The sequence below is a fragment of the Danio aesculapii genome, chromosome 20 (genome assembly GCF_903798145.1).
Source record: "Danio aesculapii chromosome 20, fDanAes4.1, whole genome shotgun sequence".
Taxonomy (NCBI): domain Eukaryota; kingdom Metazoa; phylum Chordata; class Actinopteri; order Cypriniformes; family Danionidae; genus Danio; species Danio aesculapii.
In genome coordinates, this window is record NC_079454.1 from 11,892,178 (window position 1) to 11,914,677 (window position 22,500).

The 22,500-nt window shown below is 38.1% G+C and overlaps 1 protein-coding gene across 2 annotated transcripts in view; it reads left to right on the top strand.

Moving 5' to 3' along the window:
• Positions 1–22,500, top strand: part of cdc42bpb (CDC42 binding protein kinase beta (DMPK-like)) — a 131,023-nt gene that overhangs the window by 36,658 nt on the left and 71,865 nt on the right. For both annotated transcript variants that reach the window (XM_056481374.1, XM_056481375.1), the window contains exons 3-5: positions 13,399–13,482; positions 19,437–19,532; positions 21,268–21,416. In XM_056481374.1, the coding sequence (XP_056337349.1) occupies positions 13,399–13,482; positions 19,437–19,532; positions 21,268–21,416 (329 nt within the window). The remainder of the gene's footprint in view (positions 1–13,398; positions 13,483–19,436; positions 19,533–21,267; positions 21,417–22,500) is intronic.

Genomic DNA, 22,500 nt, shown 5'->3' on the forward strand with positions numbered 1-22,500 from the left:
CTTGTAGATAGTTTATTTTATATTATACACTTCCCTAAAGAATCATCCCAATCAATATAAAATGATCAATTCTTTCCAAATAGTTATTTAGCTTATCTTGCATTCATATCGCAACATATATCACAGAATAAAAAAAAAATTATATATTAATGTAATATATCAAATGTTCGTGCAGCCCTAATACTGAAGCATATTATGCTTCCAGACATGGGTTCCAGACATTTACAAATTTCTTATTCATTTGGACAAGTTTCAATAGTGAAATTTCTGCCAAAAGCCACATTGTCCATGACTTGGCAAATAAATCTTCGAATCAAGAAATCATGGAAGGAAAAAAGCAGCAAAACAACTCGGGACACTTTTTTTTAAAAGTCAAGCTACAGCCTCCATCTTTCTGGTGAAGTATTTGTGACACCGTGTGTTATTTGAATAGTTGTTTGTAATTTGAAATAATTGTAAATGTTGCTACACAATAGTTACACTAAAAGTTGAAACAGTATCTTGTGGTCATTATCAAATATTTTCCTAGTTAGGAGAGGACCATTTAGCTGTCTTACATTTTTTGCTGTGTCATTATTACAGCTTGCATGTATGGGTGTTGTATTTTGACTCACTTCCGTTGGAAATCACATTAATTCAAGTTAACTTCTCTTAAAATAATATAGGATGTCTCAGTGCCTGATTCAGAGTCTGAATAACACTTTATTTTTTGGGAAAGATCTGCTTGATCTGAGGTCATTTCAAACTACGCCTAAATTTCCTGTGCTCACTTTCCCGTATATCATACGGTTTTGAGTTGGTTTCACTTAATGCTTAATGTCTCCAGTTGATGACAAGAGGCAGGGAAGAGGCCATACAGATGAAGTGTTCATCTACCACTCTTTACAAGAGAATCCTCCTCACCGTAGTTTCCTGTCAGGAATGGCAGCGGTGGCACAGGAAGCAGGGCAGGACGGTGCAGCTTCCAGGAAAGGCTTAGGAAACCAGAACTGTCTCTAAGGAGAGACTTTCGTAAAAATAGCAATGCACTCCGCTTGTAATTCATGCTGTTCATTGTCTCTTTCTTAGCCACCAAGACCTCAATAACCCTTCCTTGGGTGTTTTTTTTATTTTAAACACATTTTTGGGGGGGAGTCACATGGATCTCATGATGACTCAAATCTTTGGGGGGTTTTGCAGTCTTTCTGTTATCATCGAGCCGGGCTATTGTTAGCCAGTGCTGCAGCTTGTGTCGGCTTCAGAGAGCTTGGGCTCATGTCTGAGCACGGTGTTGCTGTTTTGTTCCCTCTCCCAGGCGTTTCCTTTGGCTCTAACGTTACAGGATGTACTTCCAGATAAATCTCTTGCATTTCCTGTTTATGATTGATGGAATTGGCCTGGAATTTAAGACTGCTTAAAGGAATAGTTCACTCAAAAATGCTGATTGCTAAATAGTTTTCTGGTTAATGCAGTTGCAAGCTTGATCATCATCTTTCTTTTACAAAAAAGATGCTTTGAAGTATGTTCAGGCTGCTCTTTTTCACACAATAAAAGTGAGTGATTTTGAGTACTTAGTAAAAACAAAAAGCACAATTTTTGTCAGAACAGGACAGTCAATCAAGCTTGAGATATTTCAGTTATCTGTAGAATCACCATAAATTTATCGTTAAAAGGTCTGTATAATACTTCAAATTTATTCATAGTGATACAGTAGCTCTTAAAATTGGCATAAAATAACAATTATTTTATCTCAATCAGTGCATATTATTGATTATTATTTTAAATGGTTCATTCATGTTTATTATTATTATTATTATTATTATTTTTATTTTTTATTTTTACTTTAACATTTTTTTTGATCCTATCTGAATATAATGCATTTTTCTGATAATTCTGGTATGACTTGTCTTTAAAGGACCACGAAACCTCCGTCTCAGCAGGGTGTTTTCAGACCTCTAGTTTGGAAAAAGTAAGGAAGTCCAAAAGAGTCCAGCTTTTAGGTAGTTTGTTTAGAGTGTCGAGTGGTGATAGAGGGAAGGATTTGCATGAAAAGGTGAGTGTCAGTTTGAGCACGCGCTGATGTTCACAGAGGCAAAACAAGTACAGACGTAGGGGAGAAAGACAGTGACTACGTTTACATGGACATCAGTAATCAAATTATTTGCCAAATTCTTTAATTTGTCGACTTTAAATACAGTTTGGCACTTTCATTTTCATTCAGGATCATTTCATGCATGCCCCCCGTGACAAACGAGATATTGGAGTAACTGCTGGTAGAGTGTTGTTTTAATGGAATGTTTGATACTGCACGGCATATAGGAGAGATAAACCTCCGCATTTCTTGGTAACGTAGATGCACTCGATAGGTAGCGTCAGAAAGTCGTGTGTATAGACTATCCTGTCACAAAATGCGGCGAAAATCCTACACGATGATAATAGTTTGATTGCTGTGTTTACATGTTTACATTCAGAGAGCAGCATTTACATTTACATTTAGTCATTTAGCAGACGCTTTTATCCAAAGCGACTTACAAATGAGGACAAGGAAGCAATTCACACAACTATAAGAGCAGCAGTGAACAAGTGCTATAGACAAGTTTCAGGTGTGTAAAGTCTAAGAAGCAAAGCATTAGTAAAAAATTGTTTTTTTTTGTTTGTTTTTTTTTGTTGTTTTTTTTTTTTTTGAGAGAGAGAGAGAGAGGGCACAGTTAGTGGTATAGCAGAGAGGCAGTTGCAGATTAGGAAGGAAAGTGGAGACTAAACAGTTGCGTTTTTAGTCGTTTCTTGAAGACAGCAAGTGACTCTGCTGTTCTGATGTAGTTGGGGAGTTCATTCCACCAACTGGGCAGATTGAATGTGAGAGTTCGGGAAAGTGATTTCTTCCCTCTTTGGGATGGAACAACGAGGCGACGTTCATTCACAGAACGCAAGTTTCTGGAGGGCACATATATCTGCAGAAGTGAGAGCAGATATGAAGGAGCCAAGCTAGAGGTCACTTTGTAAGCAAACATCAGAGCTTTGAATTTGATGCGAGCAGCAACTGGCAGCCAGTGCAAACGGGTGAGTAGCGGAGTGACATGTGCTCTTTTGGGTTCATCAAAGACCACTCGTGCTGCAGCGTTCTGAAGCAGCTGAAGAGGTTTGATAGAACTAGCTGGTAGCCCGGCTAGCAGAGAGTTGCAATAGTCCAGTTTGGAGAGAACAAGAGCTTGAACAATGAGTTGAGCTGTATGTTCAGATAGGAAGGGTCGGACCTTTCTGATGTTGTAGAGTGCGAATCTGCAAGATCGAGCAGTTCTAGAAATGTGGTCAGAGAAGTTTAGTTGGTCATCAATTGTTACTCCAAGGCTTTTTACCATTTTGGATGCAGTGATGGTTGCTCCGTCCATCTGGATTGAAAAGTTATGGTGAAGACTCGGGTTGGCAGAAACTTCAAGCATTTCCGTTTTCGTGAGGTTAAGCTGGAGATGATGATCTTTCATCCAGTGTGAAATGTCTGACAGGCAGGCTGAAATGCGAGCTGGAACCGAGGGATCGTCAGGGTGAAAAGAGAGGTATAGCTGGGTGTCATCAGCATAGCAGTGGTAGGAAAAACCATGTTTCTGGATGACTGTTCCTAAAGATGCCGTGTAGATAGAGAAGAGAAGTGGCCCAAGAACAGAGCCCTGAGGCACCCCAGTGTTTAGATGCTGTAGGTTGGACACTTCTCCCCTCCACGACACCCTGAATGATCTGTCCGAGAGGTAGGAACTGAACCATTGAATAACAGTGCCTGCAACGCCAAGTGACTCAAGCGTAGATAGCAGGATCTGGTGGTTTACAGTGTCAAAAGCAGCTGATAAATCCAGCAAGATGAGGACAGATGATTTAGAGTCTGCTTTAGCCAGTCTGAGATCCTCCACGACCGAGAGCAGGGCAGTCTCAGTTGAGTGGCCTTTCTTAAAGCCAGATTGCTTACAGTGCAGATTGATTTACAGTGGATCTTTCAGCCCATCATATTGTAGTGGCAATAACGTACTGTAAACTTAGTAACTAAATCATTTTGACTAAGGTCTGTCTTTAAACACTGAAAGAGTACTGCTGACGATACTAACTAATGTTGCCATCTGAATAAACAAAGACCACTGATCGCGTATTTACCAAATCTGTAGAGTAGAGCTGCACAATTAATCGAAAAAAGATTGCGATCTCAATTCGACGATCTTAATCCAGCATTTCTACGATTCTGTCAATCATATTTTCAAGTTCAGGAGAGCAAAGGCAGCTGCATGAGTCTTTTCATTGTTTCACATACATTGCTCAGCGACATGGACACCTCCAAATGATGTTGAAAGAGTCACATACCATATTTATAAAGTATAATTTACCCAAAAATGGCATTTTTGTCTTTATATAATGATGTATTCACGGCCGGGAAATCACACGTGACGTGAGCTGCTGACTGAGCCGTTACCACAGAGAGAGAGGGCGCGCACCTTACTTAATGATAGATGCGTGCGTGTCTACTTTAGTGAACAGAACCTGCATAGGCTGTTAAAAACAGGTAATAAAGTTGTAAATAATATTCAGTTTGTGGCACAGAGTGATCGTTTGAGAGCCGCACACGAAGTATGAACAGCACTTAGCAGTGAAAATAAAACCGAAAGCATACACATCATTTAAATCATCATATTGCATTTTAGAATTGTGATTACGACAAGCATTTTATGTTTTTTCTTTATAGCGAACACAGAGTTGTGCAAGAAAATAAATGTTTACAGTGTCAGTATAATTAATCTAGCCTCTTAGTTTGCAGGTGGCACTAACCTTAGTTGCAGCACATTAATAAACGAAACACTGGCGACCTGTGTCTCCAAACAATTCTTCTTCTACTTGTCTTTAAAGCCATCATGCATATTAATGAAGTTGCACCGCATACACAATAGAGCGCGCTGATTGGTTTGAACCAAGTCTTTCTCATGAAATAATGCTGCACACTCAGAGACGTCACAAAGTACTCTCAGGTACAGACATCCACTCTCCAAGCTGGAATAAACACAAGGATCTCATGGCCGTGACGCAGCTTAAAAAATTTGTTTCAAACCGGAAGAATGAATTTGTTTGAAATAACACAAAAAAACACTTTTTTTGTGAAATATTTGTGTCCTAATAGTGTTTTTAGCAGCGTGGGACACATATGACTGTCAACAGCTCAAAAAATGTGTTTCGTGACCCTTTAGTTATTTTTACCAAACTTCTCTAAGTTAATTATCTCCTCCAATAAATAAAATTCTGTGTTTTTTTTTTTCACAGTTTCTACTTAGATTTAAGTTGTCATCCTATGTTGATTTTTATTCCTTACTGCTACTCTGATATTTAATCTCTAGGGATGAACCAATATAAAATATTTGGCTGATCTAGTGTTGTCATGATACTGGAATTCGATATCAATCAATACTGAAATTTCATAAACCTCCATTTCCCACAAGCATGTAAGCACTGTGAAGCACTTTCTTAAACGGTGCTGATTTGCCGTTGTGTTCATGTGCTCAACAGAAATTACTGTAATTGGCCATAAAGGTCATCAGTTCACCAAACGCATCGTTTTTTACTGAGTATAACCACAGATACAAGGACACTGGAGTGTTTCAAAGTCACATTAATCAGCTGGTTTGTCTATAAGCTGACATACGAGTGATCCGCTGATGAATCGTGGCTTTAAAACGCTCCAGTGTCCCTGTATCTGTGATTACACTCAGTAAACAGCGGTGAGTTCGGTGAACCGATGACCTTCACGACCAATCACAATAATTTCTGTTGAGCACGTGAACACAATGGCAAATCAGCGCTATTAAAGAATGTGCTCCACAGCGCTCAAATGTTTACGAGAAATGGACATTTTTAAAAACTCTGTACCGATTGGTATCGAATTCCAGTATCGTGACAACCCTAGTCTGATCCTGTCAAATTTAGACCAAAAATGTTTTGTTGTTGCCAGTACTTGATACACAACAGGTGTATTTTTATGCATGTTTTATTAACGTACAATTATGTAAATAGACCACAATATAAGGAGGATGCCGTGGCTCAGTGTCATCTCACAGCAAGAAGGTCACTGGTTTGAGTCCCCACTGGGTCAGCTGGCATGTCTTTGTGAAGTTTGCATGTTCTCCCCGTGTTCGCGTGGGTTTCCCCCATAGTCCAAAGACATGCGGTATAGGTAAATTTAATAAACTAAATTGGTCGTGCTGTATAAGTGTGAATGTGAGTATGTATGGGTGTTGGATAAGTTGATGGTTCATTTCGCCGTGGCGACCCGGGCTTTGCCAAAGGAAAATGAATGAATGAGTGAATGAATGAAACCACGATAAGAATAAACCAAGAACAATTCAAAGGTTGTGTGTAACATTGTGAATGTTGAAAATAAAAATATTTCTTTTAAAAGTCTAAATGTGATGCTTTAGCTAATACAAATATGTGATCAGCAAGACGATGATGCTGAGATTTGAGAATGCTAGTGGTCTGGAGATTTTTTAATAAAGCTCTCTAGCCATATAATTCATAAATCGTTCCTAACTATTGACATTGTTTTTTAAATTATTAAAAAATCATTTACTCTTCAATCAATTACTTCTATTTGACTTAAAAGAGATTAAGTTAGGCTAAAAGCTAAAACGATTGTATTTCTTAGTTACAATAATTTATCAATTTTCTGAAGCTGAATAATCAGTTAAAACCTACCAAAACCTATTAGTTTGAGGAATAAATATCAGATTAATCAATTACCGAAATGTTCAGTTGTTGCATCCTCAGACTGACTTTGAAAGCAGTTTTTTGGAGCTTGAATGTCTGGCTTTTTGTGGTAGAGGTTTAGTGGTTGACACATCGATGGCACTCCTTTTTGCCTCACCTGAGACATACTCTGAATAATTATTCTGTTGAATAAAACAAGAAAAACATGGAACAGGGAGGGGAATCAAGGAGAACTAGATTGAAGCGGACATTTTTTACATAATGTCACAGTGAGTCACTATAGGGCAGACAAAACCCGCACTGTAATGCCTTTACAGAGTCAGGGCTGTACGTGTTGAGGATGAGCGTTGATCTCTTTATCTGCCGTATTGAGTTAGCACAGTGAATCACTCATCAAGTGAATGATTAGGTCAAAGTATACGCCAGGCCCTGTCCTTAATATTGATTTAGAGAAGACGGCAGCTTCAGTTCTCTGAAGGTGCACTGACATAATTAAGATTGTTTGCCAACTGCAGATCTGCAGACCCACGCGCTGCTCCTAGTACAACGTTTAGGCATTTCCCTGGCAGAACTCCAGCATTTTGTTATTGCAGGGCTTCTGGTGTCCCCCGAAGTCTGGAAAAGGGTTATTATTTGGCATTTGGTTTTTCCAAAGTGAAATCTGGTATATAACAACAAGAGGGCTGTCATTTATCTCCAAGAGCCTAGTAATTAAATTTTCTTGAAACTTGGTGGATATAAAGGTATTTATTTAAGAGCATTTCCTTTCCTTGTTTCCACATTCCACATTTCCTTGTTTTCACAGGTCTCTGTGATAAAGGTCCCCACTAACTGTTATTAAACTGATTATCAAAAGAAAATGAAAAGAAACCTCTTCAACAGAATGTCTTAACCAAATGGGACCCGGGTTTGGGCTTAATTTATTTAACTTTAACATGGGCTCGGACTTGCGTGGTAAATGAGCATTTTGATTAATGTGAGAAAAATGTGAAAATTAAAAACATGGAACAGGAAAACAGCAAAGTCTGAGGTGTGGGGAATTTTGTAAGCATACATTTGAATAATGTCGGGCTGTAAACAGGTTTGAGCTACTAAAAAGCAATCAAAATGTCGGGCTCGTGTCGAATTCTGTCAGGCTCAGACCCTGTCGGCTTAACTTTTCAGACCTGATTACAGCTCTACACTCTCCTAAACCTAGTGAACCTAGTGAACGACCTGAGGGTGGTAAGTGTGTGTTGCATAACTTGATCGCCTTTACAACCTTCCCAGGATGTCCACTCAGAATGTACACTACCTGACAAAAGTCTTGTCGTCGATCCCAGTTGTAAGAGCAACAAATAATAACTTGACTTCTAGTTGATAATTTGGAAAGGTGGCAGAAGGTAGATTTTTCAATGAATCATCTGCTAAACTGCATCCTAATCATCACAATACTGCAGAAGACCTGTTGGAACCTGCATGGACCCAAGATTCTCAGAGAAATCAGTCAAGTTTAGTGAAGGAAAAATCATGGTTTGGGGTTACATTCAGTATGGGGGCGGACAAGAGATCTGCAGAGTGGATGACAACATCAACAGCCTGAGGTATCAAGACATTTGTGCTGCCCATTACATTACAAACCACAGGAGAAAGACAAATTCTTCAGCAGTATAGCGCTCCTACTCATACTTCAGCCTCCACATTAAAGTTCCTGAAAGCATAGAAGGTCAAGGTGCTCCAGGGTTGGCCAGCCCACTCCCCAGACATGAACATTATTGAGCTTGTCGGGGGTAAGATGGAGGAGGCATTAAAGATGAATCCAAAGAATCTTGATGAACTCTGGGAGTCCTGCAAGAGCGCTTTCTTTGCGATTCCAGATGACTTTATTAGTAAGTTATTGGAGTCATTGCAGAGATGTATGGATGCAGCTCATGGGAGTCATACACAATATTCATTCTTTTTCCACTGCAGCATGACTTTATATTCTATACTGTACATTATTTCTGTTAAGTGACAAGACTTTTGTCTAAGAAATATCAGACCTTATTGTCCTAATTAAAAATCAAGGCGTAATCATATTTTATTTTGGTAAAATAAGCATAATTTAGAGGCCTTTGCCTTTCATTTAAGCCACGTTTGATACCAAGTGATCAACTAGAATTCAAGTTATTATTTGTTGTTCCTAAAACTTTGATTGGTGACAAGACTTTGGTCAGGTAGTGTACATTTGTTAGCTGCGATTTCACAAGCAAATGCATCTCATCTCTAAGAGAACTAACTAGACAATAGTAATGATCACAAACAAAATCAAAATTCTGTCACACTAGCCTCTCGAAAGAGATATCTGTCCTCACAGAGACCTGTTTACAAAGCCCAGAGAACTTGCCATTGTAGTTCAGACAGCTTCTTAAACTCTACACTGACAAACGATTGGTAGTGTGGTCCCAGAATGTCAGCATCAAACATCAACCACATTGTCACAAAAGTTAACCTCCAATGCCATTCGGACCTGAAGGATAGGTGTAAACGCTAAACTCGCGTATTCACACGAAAGCGAACATGCATAGCCTGGACATTCGATTGGCAGCAAACATAATTACATACAGTGGAGAACTGCGTTTTAAAACCTTAAAAGTCTAGTTCACTCAAATTAACATTGATCATTTACTCTCCTTTTAGTTCTGTTGAATGCAAAGAAAATATACTGAGCTATGTTATAAAATAAAAGCCACTGACTTCCTTTTTTTTTTGTTACTTTTTTGGATATCAATTGCTGCATTTTTTTCCCCAAGATTCTTGAATATCTTGTTTATTTGTTCAATAATAGAAAGAATTTCATAAAAGTTTGAACTTTAACAGCAGAAAAACGACGAAACTGCTAGGAAATGTCTATATATTGATTTGGTAAATGGTGATCTGAATTGACTTGACACTGACTTAGTTTGACAGATTTCTAAGAGTCGAGTCCTCTTTCACACTCTGCATTGTGCAGTGAGGCCCAAAGCCAATTTTAAAATGTTAAGTTTTCAGAGTGATGAAACCCCTTCCATAATCTCAGTTTAGCACAGTTGCCTAGCACCAGCACTATACTCATCCTTGCATCACAATCAATCAGTCCACTCTGACCCTTGATCCCTCTAAACCTCACTTTTTAAGCACATGATCTCTCCCTCGGACGCAAGCATATTGGTAACAATCACATTTTGATGTCCACTTTGGTCACCACCTCTCTCACTCTCTCTCTTTCTCCTCACACCTCCTGCATTTCCAATCTGGTCAAGCCGACTGCATTTGTGGAAGCCGCGTGTCTAAAAAAGGAGAGAGAGAAAGAGGACGGGAGACACAGAGGGAGGAGGAATTGGGGGGGGTTTTGGTTTGTTTTTGTAATGAGGTCAGTTATCAGCCTTACAGATAAGAAACATGTGCGATTAAGCCCTCTGTTTGAGTTTGTCGTCAAAGTGTATCTTTCGAATACTTTGATTCATGCGCAAACACGCTCTAGAGGACATCAAAGGGGCTCCAAAGCGGAAAACAGCAGCAGGGCTCATAATTTTTTGCTCTTAGAACACAGAGCTACAGTTTGCTGTGTGTTCTTTGCTGAAGCAGCACATTGCGATGTGGGCAGGTATGCGGAGAGGGTCCACGTGAGGGGGCGCGCTGGTCCTCTGCTGAGGGTAAACACACATCATGTGATGTGTCCCGAGCAGAGAGGCAAAGTACAGGGAAAATTCATGACTCCACTTAACATTAGCCGACTGGACGGTCACAAGTAGCCAGTGGACAGAAGATAGGAGGATAACAAAGGTCATACATAGCTCGAGTTATGTTTGAGAGTCAGGGGGAAACACTTAAATCTCAATGAGATATTTGTATTTATAGCAAACAGCTCCAGTTTTCAATTTTAAGGGCTTTCATGCTTGCTGAACATCAAAAAAGCTCTATTTAAATGTTTAAGATGAGGTGTGCGTGCGTGCGTGCTGTGAAAACCCAGTTAAAGTAATTTTGTTGTGATTAACTGTTTTCTCCATAATTTTCTCATTCTAGACAAGAATATTTCGTTAAAATATAACCTTTAATATAGACTCTGTTAGGAGTCATGTCAAAGGTTTGCTTTAATTTCAGACGTTGACGTAGGTTTCTTAACTTTTATTTTTTGCTGCACATGCTTCGGATTTATATACAGGTATGCATGGTACAGGCATGATTCAAAGATTAGCATCAGTAAGGCTGATTACTTTGGATTTTTTTAATGTTGCGTATGTGTCAGCTGCTGCAGAATGAAGTATTACAAGTGTAGAATGTCATAATTTTGGTGTGTTCTTCCCAGAGGACTGACTCTGATGACTAGTTCATGACAGATATAGGAGGTTCTAGCATACAACTCGTTTTTTTCCTTTTTAATTTGGTGCTTTTTGTTTTTATTTTGTGTTGTATGGTCAGTAAGGGGATGCTAACATGAGATACTTTTCAAATAACATAAGTTTTCGTTTTTATTTCCCAAAATTAATAGACATTTTTAAGTGTTGCCCAGTCCAGATGTACTGTTCCCGACCTCCATGCGATATGGACTGGGCAACTGGGGTGATGGTTCCCATTTTTAAGAAGGGGGCCCAGAGCACCAGCTATAGGGGGATCACACTCCTCAGCCTCCCTGGGAAAGTCTATGCCAGGGTACTGGAAAGAAGGATCCAGCTGATGGTTGAACCTAGGGTTCAGGCGGAACAATGCGGTTTTCATCCAGGCCGTGGTACACTGGCCCAGCTCTATACCCTGACCAGGGTGCTTGAGGGTTCATGAGAGTATGTCCAACCAGTCCACATGTGTTTTGTGGACTTGGAGAAGGTTCCTCGTGGAATTCTGTGGAGGGTGCTCTGGGAGTAAGGTGTCAGAGGCACTCTTTTAGGGGATGACTTGTTTCTTTATGAAGAGAGTAGGAGTTTGGTTTGCATTGCCGGCAATAATCAGACTTGTTTCCAGTGCATGTTGGTTTCCGGCAGATCAGCCCTTTGTCACCAATTCTGTTCATCATTTTTATGGAGCACAGACTTGGGCTAGAGGGAATACCTTTCGGGGACCACAGGATTTCATCTCTGTTATTTGCAGACGATGTTGTTCTGTTGGCTTTATTCAACATGGACCTTCAGCATGCACTGGGGTGGTTTGCTGCAGAGGGTGAAGCGGCTGGGATGAGAATCAGCACCTCCTAGTCCGAGGCTACGGTGCTCCACTGGAAAAAGGGTGGTTTTCTATCTCAAGGTTGGAGAAAAGTCCTTAAACCAGGTGGAGGAGTTAAAGTATCTTGGGGTTTTGTTCACAAGTGAGGGAAGGATGGAATGTGAGATTGACAGGCAGATTGGTGCAGCAGCAGCAGTAATGTGGTCGATGTACCGGCCCGTTGTGGTAAAGGAGCTGAGCCGAAAGGCAAAGCTTTCGATTTACCGGTCAATATACGTTCCTACTCTCACCTATGGTCATGAGCTTTGTGTCATGACCGAAAGGACAAGATCTCAGATGCAAGTGACCAAAATGGGTTTTCTTTGCCGAGTGGCAAGGTGCACCCTTATAGATGGGGTGAGAAGCGAAAGAAGTCAGCTGAGGTGGCTCGGGCATCTTTTTCTAATGCCTCCTGGACGCTTACCTAGGAAGGTGTTCCAGGGATGTCTCAACGGAAGGAGGCCTCGGGGAAGACCCTGGACTTGCTAGAGGGACTATGTCTCTTAGATGGCCTGGGAACGTCTCTGGATCCCCCCAGAGGAGCTGGAGGAAGTGTCTAGGGTTCTCTCCTAAGACAGCTGCCCCTGCCACCCGGCCCCAGAAAAGCGATTGAAAATTAATGTGTATGAATTAATTAAGTGTTTTAAGTGTTATTTGAAATAATAAACTATATTATTTTTTTCAATAATTTAAGCTTATTTGTAAGTATTTTTTGTAAAGTAATTTTTAAAATGATTGTAAATATTGTATTGAAATGATACTACGCCACAAATTTGAACAGTTTTTCCTCATGAACATAGCCATTTTTTGCTGACGTGACATTAACTCATAATAATTTGGTAAGTTTACAAGAATATTGCAAAATGTCTTTGTTTCAGGTAGCAAAACGTGCATGATTAATGCTTAATGAAATTAAAAGTCATGATTTGAACACACATTTTATACTTTCATCATGCGTCATGAACTGCTCCTGTTGTTTGTGATTTTTGGTATCCAGTGAGTTGTTTTCTTATGTCAGTCAGACTCGGCAATATCATGATGGCTCACTTCATTATAACCGTCTCCTCCATATTTGCCCTCCCCATCCCACATGAATAACCTCCAACAGGACACTCCTCCAAACGGTCTCTGTCCTAACACTGACTCACTCCCCCTGAAGGGAAGACCTCGGTTACCCTTGGCATTTTTGTTGGTGCACTGTGGTCTGCATTAGCCAGTTGATGAGCGCTGTTTCGCTTTTTAGGCAAAACATCATCTGTCTGAAGCCTCAGCTTTTCCTCTTATGATTTTTAGAGGCATCAGAGATCAAAAGCTTCTCATTCAGAGAGCTTCTGTCCCGTGGGCGTTTGGCATAAGTGGGCCACGAGTGCATATGATGAATAAATGAGCAAAATAATAAAAAAAAAGGTCAAATTCCCCATGGTCTCTGAATCATGCTGAGATTTAATTTGTTTGTATGCATGTGGTGGTTAATTGTTCTTCTCGTCTGTCTAGGTTGCTGTGGTGAAGATGAAGCACACGGAGCGGGTTTACGCCATGAAGATCCTTAACAAGTGGGAGATGCTGAAAAGGGCTGAGGTAAAGATGATTCTGCTCATGGCTCGTCATTGTTTATTGTCTTTCAGGGTGCAACTAAAATATTAGCCTTTTTTGTCGTTGACACATTTGTGTCAGTCAGTCATGGTGTCTGAATTACAAACAAATGACTGAGTGTGAAAATGATTCACCGAACCCAAAGCCAGTTCATAATTTTTATCACACACACTGATTGAATGAATCTTTCCTATTTAGTACTTGAGATCTTCACTATAGCAAAAGTTTACTTTAGTGTCATGTCTGATTTTTGCTAAATCTAAATGATTTGTGTGCACTGTAAAAAAAAAATACTGCTGCCTTTTTAGTTGAATCAAATCAACTTTTCTAGTCATCTTAACTTACATCAAGCAAACGGACTAAAAAAATTACGTGAAACTTTATAGAAGTTAAGAAATTATTTTAAATTTTATTAACTTATTAAAATAAGTTAAAGCAACATAAAAATGTTTGTTGTCTTGACTTTTTGTCATACATTTTTTACAGTGCGTGCTTAAGATGTGTGATACATAATATTACTAAAGTCAATTTTTTATTTCCTAAAAATGAATTGAAGAAATGCTGAGCAGTTCTTTAATCTGGCAACCAAAGTCGCGTTAACTCCACTCTGGGCTGACACCAAGAGTTTTTAAGCGGCAAGATGGAAATTTTGACAGTTTATTGAAATTATATTGTTTCTTTCAATTTCTTATTAAATTCATAAGGAAAAAAAACACAGTCAAATAAACTGAAAGAATATGTGTTATTTTAAGCAATATTGAAATTAGATTTCACATGTTTTATTTGAAATAATGAAAATGTTTTTCATGATTTCAATTTTAGTTTCAGTACATGAACGTACTGTGTATACACAACATAAAGATAAAACAAAAGCAAACATACATGGATAAACTACAAAACAGTTGACTTCTGCTGATGAAGTACACTTGTGTGAAGGTATTCAAAGATATTCACAACTCTATTTTAAAGGAGTATGAATACAATATTAATGCTCATGTTTGGAAAGAAAACACACAATCACTAGGCAAGGATACGTCATTTTGTAGAGGTGTGAAAATACACTGGTCTCTTGTTTCGATTATGATTATCATGCCATCGATTCGGTTCAGTTTGATATATCTGTGCATCATAGTGCATTGACAATGCTTTCCATCCACAATTTTAGATTTTACATCACAACACAAGAATTGTTGTATTAAAATGTATAATTTATTAATATATTTATATTTAGGCCTTTATATTGTTTGTTATACATTTTTGTCCCTTAACACAAGCATTCGGATATATGAACGGTACCTTTATTTTACCTGCTCAAAGAAAACACTCTTTTTGAATCTATCTAACAAAGTTCAAGTACATGCACAGAACAACATGAGCATTTATAGCAAATAAACAAATGTAAATATTATCCCACTTGCTTTTTGAGTGTTCTTGAGTTCTTAAGTGCATGTGGTGGATCATTGTGTTCACTCGCTCAACAGAAAAGGCTGCGATTTGCTCTAAAGGTCAGGCGCTGTTCACTGATGAGTGACGCAGAAAATGTTAGACTGCCGTGGCTATAGTATAACAGCTGATCCATTACAGACGCAGTGGAGAAAACTCGCCCTACAGACACGCTCTGCGCTTAGCAGTGAGATAGTAGCTCCTGGGTTCTACTGTAACTTCAGTGTCAGTGAAAGACTATAATTGTGCACAGTTGTCTGCTTTTTTAGTTGGAACATAAAATTACTCACCCTCGCCATAGTAAGCTACTGTATCATAACGCATATGAGATAAAACAGTCAGTACTTAATAACCAGTTATGATTATTAATGAACCAATACTAAATTGTCCGCGTCTGCATTGCGGTGCATCGATTTTTAGTGTGAATAGTGTTTAATCTTTTTTTTTTTAAATTCTTTTATTTGATCTATATTCTGTCAAACCACTCTAGTCATATCTATAAGAGCGCAAGGTCATTTTCTTTTCTACTCCTAATCTTTCTTGCCCCAGATTCATCCCGATCAGTCTTGACAGTGCCCACGGGCTTCCCACAGGCACGTCAGGAGAACTTTTGTCACTTGGGCTTGTCAGTAATCCTCTTTGAGCTTCACTGCTCTCGTTTTATTCCACCTCGCATATCCAGAGTCCCAGTTCAAACAGAGAAGATCTGAGACTAACATCTGAAATAATATTAAAGTGATTCACAATATCAGTGCAGGTGGATTGAGGTTAATTTATTGAATGAGTTAACAAATACTCTTGATCCCTAAAATCTAGGGCTGCAGAATTAAAGATAAAGGACATTTAAATTAAAAAAGACACAAAGAAGAAACAGGCAAAAAAATGTTTCTTTATGAAAACGCTATTTGTTCACAGTTTAGTCACAGCTTTCAAAAAATTTTCTTTTTAAAAAAACTTCTTTTTAGTCATGTGACTAATTTAGCTAAAATGGTGTACGGCATTCTACAGTCAGGGTTCCGTCCTGGAAAACCTTTTTCCAGTTATGGAAACGACCTGGAATTGGACAAAATGACCAAATGTCCTGGAAATAATCCTTCTTTTTATAAAAAAAAAAAAAGAAAACTTTTGTGCAGTAGATATCTCAATATTTTCTAGGATGCTGATAACAACCATATTTTGCATGAATAAATTTTTTTTTTGAAAATTTCAGATATTTTATTAGCTTACTTTCAAAAAGTTAATACGATACTGATTAATTAAAGGTTCAAGACACCTGTAGTACTTTGTTTGAGATTTTAACAGATTTGTGTGTGTTGAGCATCAGTTAAGACAACGTAAGCACCTGTCAGCTATAATTGTGGGGAAAAATGGATCATTTGGAGCTTTTGTCAGCTAATTTTATCTTCCGGGTTTAAAATAATTATCGGGGTGGGATCAAAATCGGTGACGTGTCGCGAATCTGCTAGTGGAGTGACGACGTGTTGGTTTTCATTATTATTCATAGCAGACTTTTCTTATCCTATGAGAAGACCCTGCTTCTTAATTATTCATGAGAGCATGTGCTTTGTCTATGGTGCATTCTAATGACAGACCACAGGCCTGCCAAGTTGTGAGACGGTGTGTGGCATGCAGTATTTAGCTGTTCAGGAAGGGTCATATGTGTTTATTTCCATGATCCACAGGGTTTGTTGCATGGTTTACAGCAATGCTGCTGGTTTGCAGCAAGCATTTTTGTCAGGAGAGTTGTACGAGAACTGGAGAATGGCAGATTTTTTGTCTTTTATCAGTTGAGTTTGTTACCATTCAGACACATCACCTATATCCGTGCTGCCATGTTCGCACATGTTTAAAATCTTTCGTATTACCGGCAGGGCTAATGGTTGGAAGAAACCTGTAGCACTGCTGTCCACTGTGTCTGCATTCAGGCCTGGGGATTCAGAAGGAGAGACGCCTTCCTCATTTATAGTGTTTAAACATGAGTATCTTTATAATGATATAACAAATTGTGGTTATATATTATATGAAATTACAAATAGCCTATTGTAGATGCCACAGCATTAAATTACCTATTGTTTATTTCTTTGCATTTTAACTTTGTAAACTATAAAATCATGGGTCTCCTCACATTTTGTATCTGATTTTTTTAATTTATTTTTTATCTTGAGCTGGTGAGCCAACTCACAAAAGCACTTCTTTTTCCCTGCTCTGCCAGCCACGCCCACTCCTCCCTCTTCTCATAGTGCTCCACGCCCATCATGAAGCATTTTTTGAAAAAAATCTGAGGTAGACTTAAACTGAAAAAGGGGGCTTTCATGACACTTTAAAACAATATTGAAAAACAGTGTATTATTCATTTAAAACTGTAGCGGTCAAGCAAAAAAAACAATAAAAAAAAAAACTAGATTAATGATATCGTTCACCACTGCCTCTCCACAATGCAGTTTTTATTCCACTTCATTTAACATTCAGACTTTAAATAATTCTCACGGGCTTCTTTGGTAACACATATAGGTAGTTACTGATTTAGTACTAAGTCAAACTAATGAGTTTGACTGTTTGTGACAAACTTCCATCATGAATTACCTGAAAAAAGCTCCTGCAAATGTCCTGAAAAATGATTTCTTAAAAAGAGTGGGAAACCCTGCTGTACATCAGTTGTTTTGGATGCACTTAATTTTGACAGCATTATTAAAGATTAATGTCAAGGGCCGTTTACACAACGTTGTCAGCCATCGTTTTCTGTTTTGGTTGTTCATTTACATGACAACTGCATTTTTGTGATGTTTTTGTGTCCGTGTGAGCACCTGAAAATGAGAGAAAACAATGACGTCATGCACATTTAGGTAGGTGTTGATTAAAGGCAAGTGCAAACAAACACACAACAATGGCACCACAATGTGGTAGTATAGATGATGCTTAAATGTTCTTCATCAGCAAAGTGTGGATTTACTTCACATAATAACGAACAGCAGATGAGGCATTTTGCACACAAAGCAAATTATACATAAACACCAGCCATTTGTAAAAAGGTGACCGCACCAATTATTGACCTGTCATACAAAAAACAGCGCATGTGTAATGTGTAACTTTTTTAAAATACAAGCGTAGAACCTTTCTCGTTTTTGCCTACGTGGTTGTTGTGTAAATGTAGCCTCAGTTTGTACATGCTCCAGATTGGTTTTAGTCAAAGGACACAGATAGTTTACCCAGAGCTGTTGTTTTGGCACGTCTCCCAGTAAATATTCTCACTTGAATTTGCAACTTTATACTCCTATGCTACTTGCAGCAGCAACTCCAACTCACTGTTAGTTCAATTAAAAATGTCAGAGCTCAACATATTGCTGAAACCATTCGAAGAGCTGTAAAGTAAATAAACAGCAAACGGAAATGACGCAGGTCAAAGCGTCTAAGATCTTAATGCATGTGCAGTAAAGCAGGATGAAAGTTTTGTGTTTTTCCATTTTTTATTATATATTTAGGGGGTTTTCACCTTTAGTATATCCGCTTGTTAAGTAGTGACATATGACATAATGTTTCCAGGTCTAAGCCGCTACTTATTTAAATTGAGAAAATATTAGGTTATTTAGTCCTATCACACATTAAAGCAAATTTGATATGCAATCATAGTGTACACAGCAGTCTCTAGACTGCTGCATCACAAATACCAAAATTAACACTTTCTGGCCATTGTATATCATGCATGGATATACAATTGAAGTCAGAATTATTAGCCCCCCTTTGAATTATTATTTTTTTCTTTTTCAAATATTTATTTTAAATATGTTTAACAGAGCAAGGAAATTGTCACGGTATGTCTGATAATATTTTTTTCTTCTGGAGAAAGTCTTATTTGTTTTATTTCAGCTAGAATAAAAGCTTTAATTAAAAAAAAAAAACATTTTAAGGACAAAATTATTAGCCCCTTTAAGCAATTTTTTTTTGATAGTCTACAGAACAAATCATCATTATACAATAACTTGCCTAATTACCCTAACCTGCCTAGTTCACATAATTAAGCCTTTAAATGTCACTTTAAGCTATATAGAAGTGTCTTGAAAAGTATTTAGTAAAATATTCTGTACTGTCATCATGGCAAAGATAAAATAAATCAGTTATTTGAGATGTGTTGAAAAAATCTTCTAGATTACTGTACATGTGGTCAGAGTTTAAAGTATTTCAGGTCACTAAAAACACTTATTTTCTTTAGCTTTTAATCATGTGTTGTGAGCATGAATTGGGGCTGTTTGCTTGTTTGCATGTATTTTGCGTTTTATGTACAGCACTTTGGTACCCATTGTGGTTGTTTGAAAGTAATTTAGAAATTAAGTTGAGCTGAGGTAAAAATCACAGATGAGTAAGCAATATATTGTTACTCTCTAAAAACATTCCAGTCGTCGATGTTGTAGTAGCCTAAAAAGTTCACAATGTATCTAATATTTCAAGTGCTATTGAAAAAAATGGTTTTAACCTAATTTGTCTCTTTGTTTCTTGTGCAGACGGCATGTTTTCGGGAAGAGAGGAACGTCCTGGTGAATGGAGACTGCCAGTGGATCACTACCCTTCATTATGCTTTTCAGGATGACAACTTCCTGGTGTGCATCTGTCCCTACATACACTTATTTGCATAGAATTTAACTGAACATTAGCTGCCTTTCAATAAATTTTTATATCGAGGCAGTCCTTTTAGATTTATACACATGCTGTGTCCCAATTCACACATGCTAAATAGTGTTCACAATTGGAATTTGTTGTTTAAATTAGTTTTCCAAAGGTATAACATATAATAACATTTATTTTTTAAAATTTATTTTTAATTTAAAATTTTAAATGATACAGGGCTCGAAATTAACCTTTTTGCTTGGTCAAAAATTTAGTCGCACCAGCAAAAATTTGGTCGCAACCACCAAGAATTATGTGCACTGCTACTACAAGTTCAATATTAACAGATTTGTTGCATTTGGAATCAAAACTAGCAAATAAAAAACATCTGCATGTGCTTGTAACTTTAGTTGGTTTCTAAAACGAAGTCTGTCTGTGTTATTTTCATTCTCTTATCAGACCTCATATTTTTGCAGCTGTAGCTCTTTGTCATCTAAAGGAAGGCATTGACTGAGTGATTGACAGCTGATATTAACCAATCCGTTTGCGTGTAGTTCAAGAGCAGTGGGCCAATCAGAAGAGCTTGAATGGCGGGGCAAGCATTACAAGATTTGTTGATTGCAGCAAGTTGACATGTCAACTGCTTTCAATCATTCCTAAATGCTGTTTGGCGCTTAGGTGCAAATATGCATTCTACGTGAATGTCTCCTAAATCTGCACATGCGGTGAACATTTTGTTGTAAAAATTGGTCACACAGTAGCAATTTTATGCACTTGCACAAATGCTCCCAAATATATTTTGAGGTTGCATAGGTAAAATTTCGGGCGCAAATGTGACCAAAACTCTCGTTATTTCGAGCCCTGTGATATGCTTTATTTTTTATTAAGTTTCTATTTTAAAATTTACATTTTTATTACAGTGAGTTGACAATGCAAGTGCTCTTATGTCGGGTTTTATTAAAGCATTATTTTAATTAACTGAAATAGTTTTTAGTAGTTTTAGTTAATTATCTCTACCACTAATGTGTGTATTAAAGATAAGCTAGCCTGTAATATTATAAGTCTGTTTATAATTAGGCTGTTATTTTAATAGTAATATTATTAATGACAGTCAATTATTTAATAAGAAGCAACAATCGAGATCATTCGCCAAAACTACGATTCACTGAATTGACTGTCTCACTGTCTCTCCACTCCACCAATAGCTGGTGTGTGGATGTAGTGCGCACTGGCACTGTTGTTCTGTGGCAGCCGTCACATTATCCAAGTGGATGCTGCAAACTGGTGGTGGTGTGGAGAGACCCCCTCCCCCTCATGATTTTGAAGTGCTTTGGGTGTATTGCCATACACAATACATGTGCTATATAAATACACATTACAATACATAACAAACTGCATACATCAGAAATTAAATGTAGATTATTATCATATAATAATGCATTTAATTATTAAACGTTTATAAATTATGATCATGGAAATGGATAAACTAACTATGATGAAAATGTTTATCAGAGAGGCTTTTTTTGTTTCGCAGCTTCTGATAGCACAGCCCTCTAACACAGTAGTAAGGAGGTCACGGCACAATGCGTCCCATGTGGTTTAATGATAAATATATTGCAATCACACTGCTCTTTGATGTCTTGCGTTTGATATTATGAAGTGCTGAGTCAGTGTTTGTGTAATTGAATGGTGTTGTGTGATAAGAGATGATAATGTCTCCTCCTGCAGTACTTGGTGATGGATTATTACGTTGGCGGTGACCTGCTGACGCTGCTTAGTAAATTTGAGGACCGGCTACCGGAGGACATGGCCAAGTTCTACGTGGCGGAGATGGTTCTCGCCATCCACTCCATCCATCAGCAGCGCTACGTACACAGGTGACATGACTACTGTGTGTTTATGTGGATGAATGGGAGTAGTATGTAGTGCCATATATAACACACACACATGCATATACTCATCTGCACATACTGTACAGTGAGTGAAAAAGTTGTAGACCATATCATTTGAGAATGTTTGCCTTGAGTCTGTTATTGTTTTGAAAAATTCTGCACTGTTTAAAGCACCAAATTAATAAAGGTGATTAAGTGATTTAGTGATCTCACTAACTGCTTTCACACTGAAAGCGGCAAGAGCGTCAAAGTAGCCGGAAGTCATTCATTTTCACATTCAGTGCGGCATGTCTTCGCCAGTGTGGGTGTTGAGGAGAGTTGAAATCAAGTCAACTTAATGGAAATGAGCTGTGACACGGTTCAGCAGCAACCAATCGGAATGTTAAAATCCACCACTTGAGAGGAGTCCAGAGAACACTGTCCTGTGAACTTTTCCTGTGGTTTTGACCACAGTTGTTCCCAAGGGTTTGATTACTGTGGTCGCCAGATTTCCAGTTATTTTACGATGTTTTCTTACATGGACGAACATTAAAAAAAGTTACCGGTGAGTTACTGATGTGCATTAATGTTATATATATTTTTTTTCTTTAAAAAAAGCGGGAATCTTATTTTAGCTATAACGACTTCATTCAGATATATGGACCCATAATGGATAAGTAGAGCAAAGCCACACCACCCGCAACAACTTGGTCTTCCATTGTTAAACAGTGTTTCCTCTAGGATTTTTTCCAGCTGTGGTGGCAGGCCTTTTTCACACAGATCTACCAACTACCTGTGGCGTTCGCATTCGAGATCGCATTAGCATTTATGTTATAGCCTACAAGCATGCGAATCTCTTTGCTTGCGCGCTGATTTCCTCTGCTTATGCACAAAACCAAGTTAAATGAACTTGATTAACATTTTCATTCTAGAATGCAGGTTTTTATGCCAGATTAGAAGTGATTTGCTGATATGCTGCAACGGACGATTTACAGACTCCGTAGTTGTTCACTTTTTATTTATTTTTTTTGCGATTTTTAAAAATGACTGATTTTATGTTGGTAATTTCCAGAAATTTGCTGACAATTTT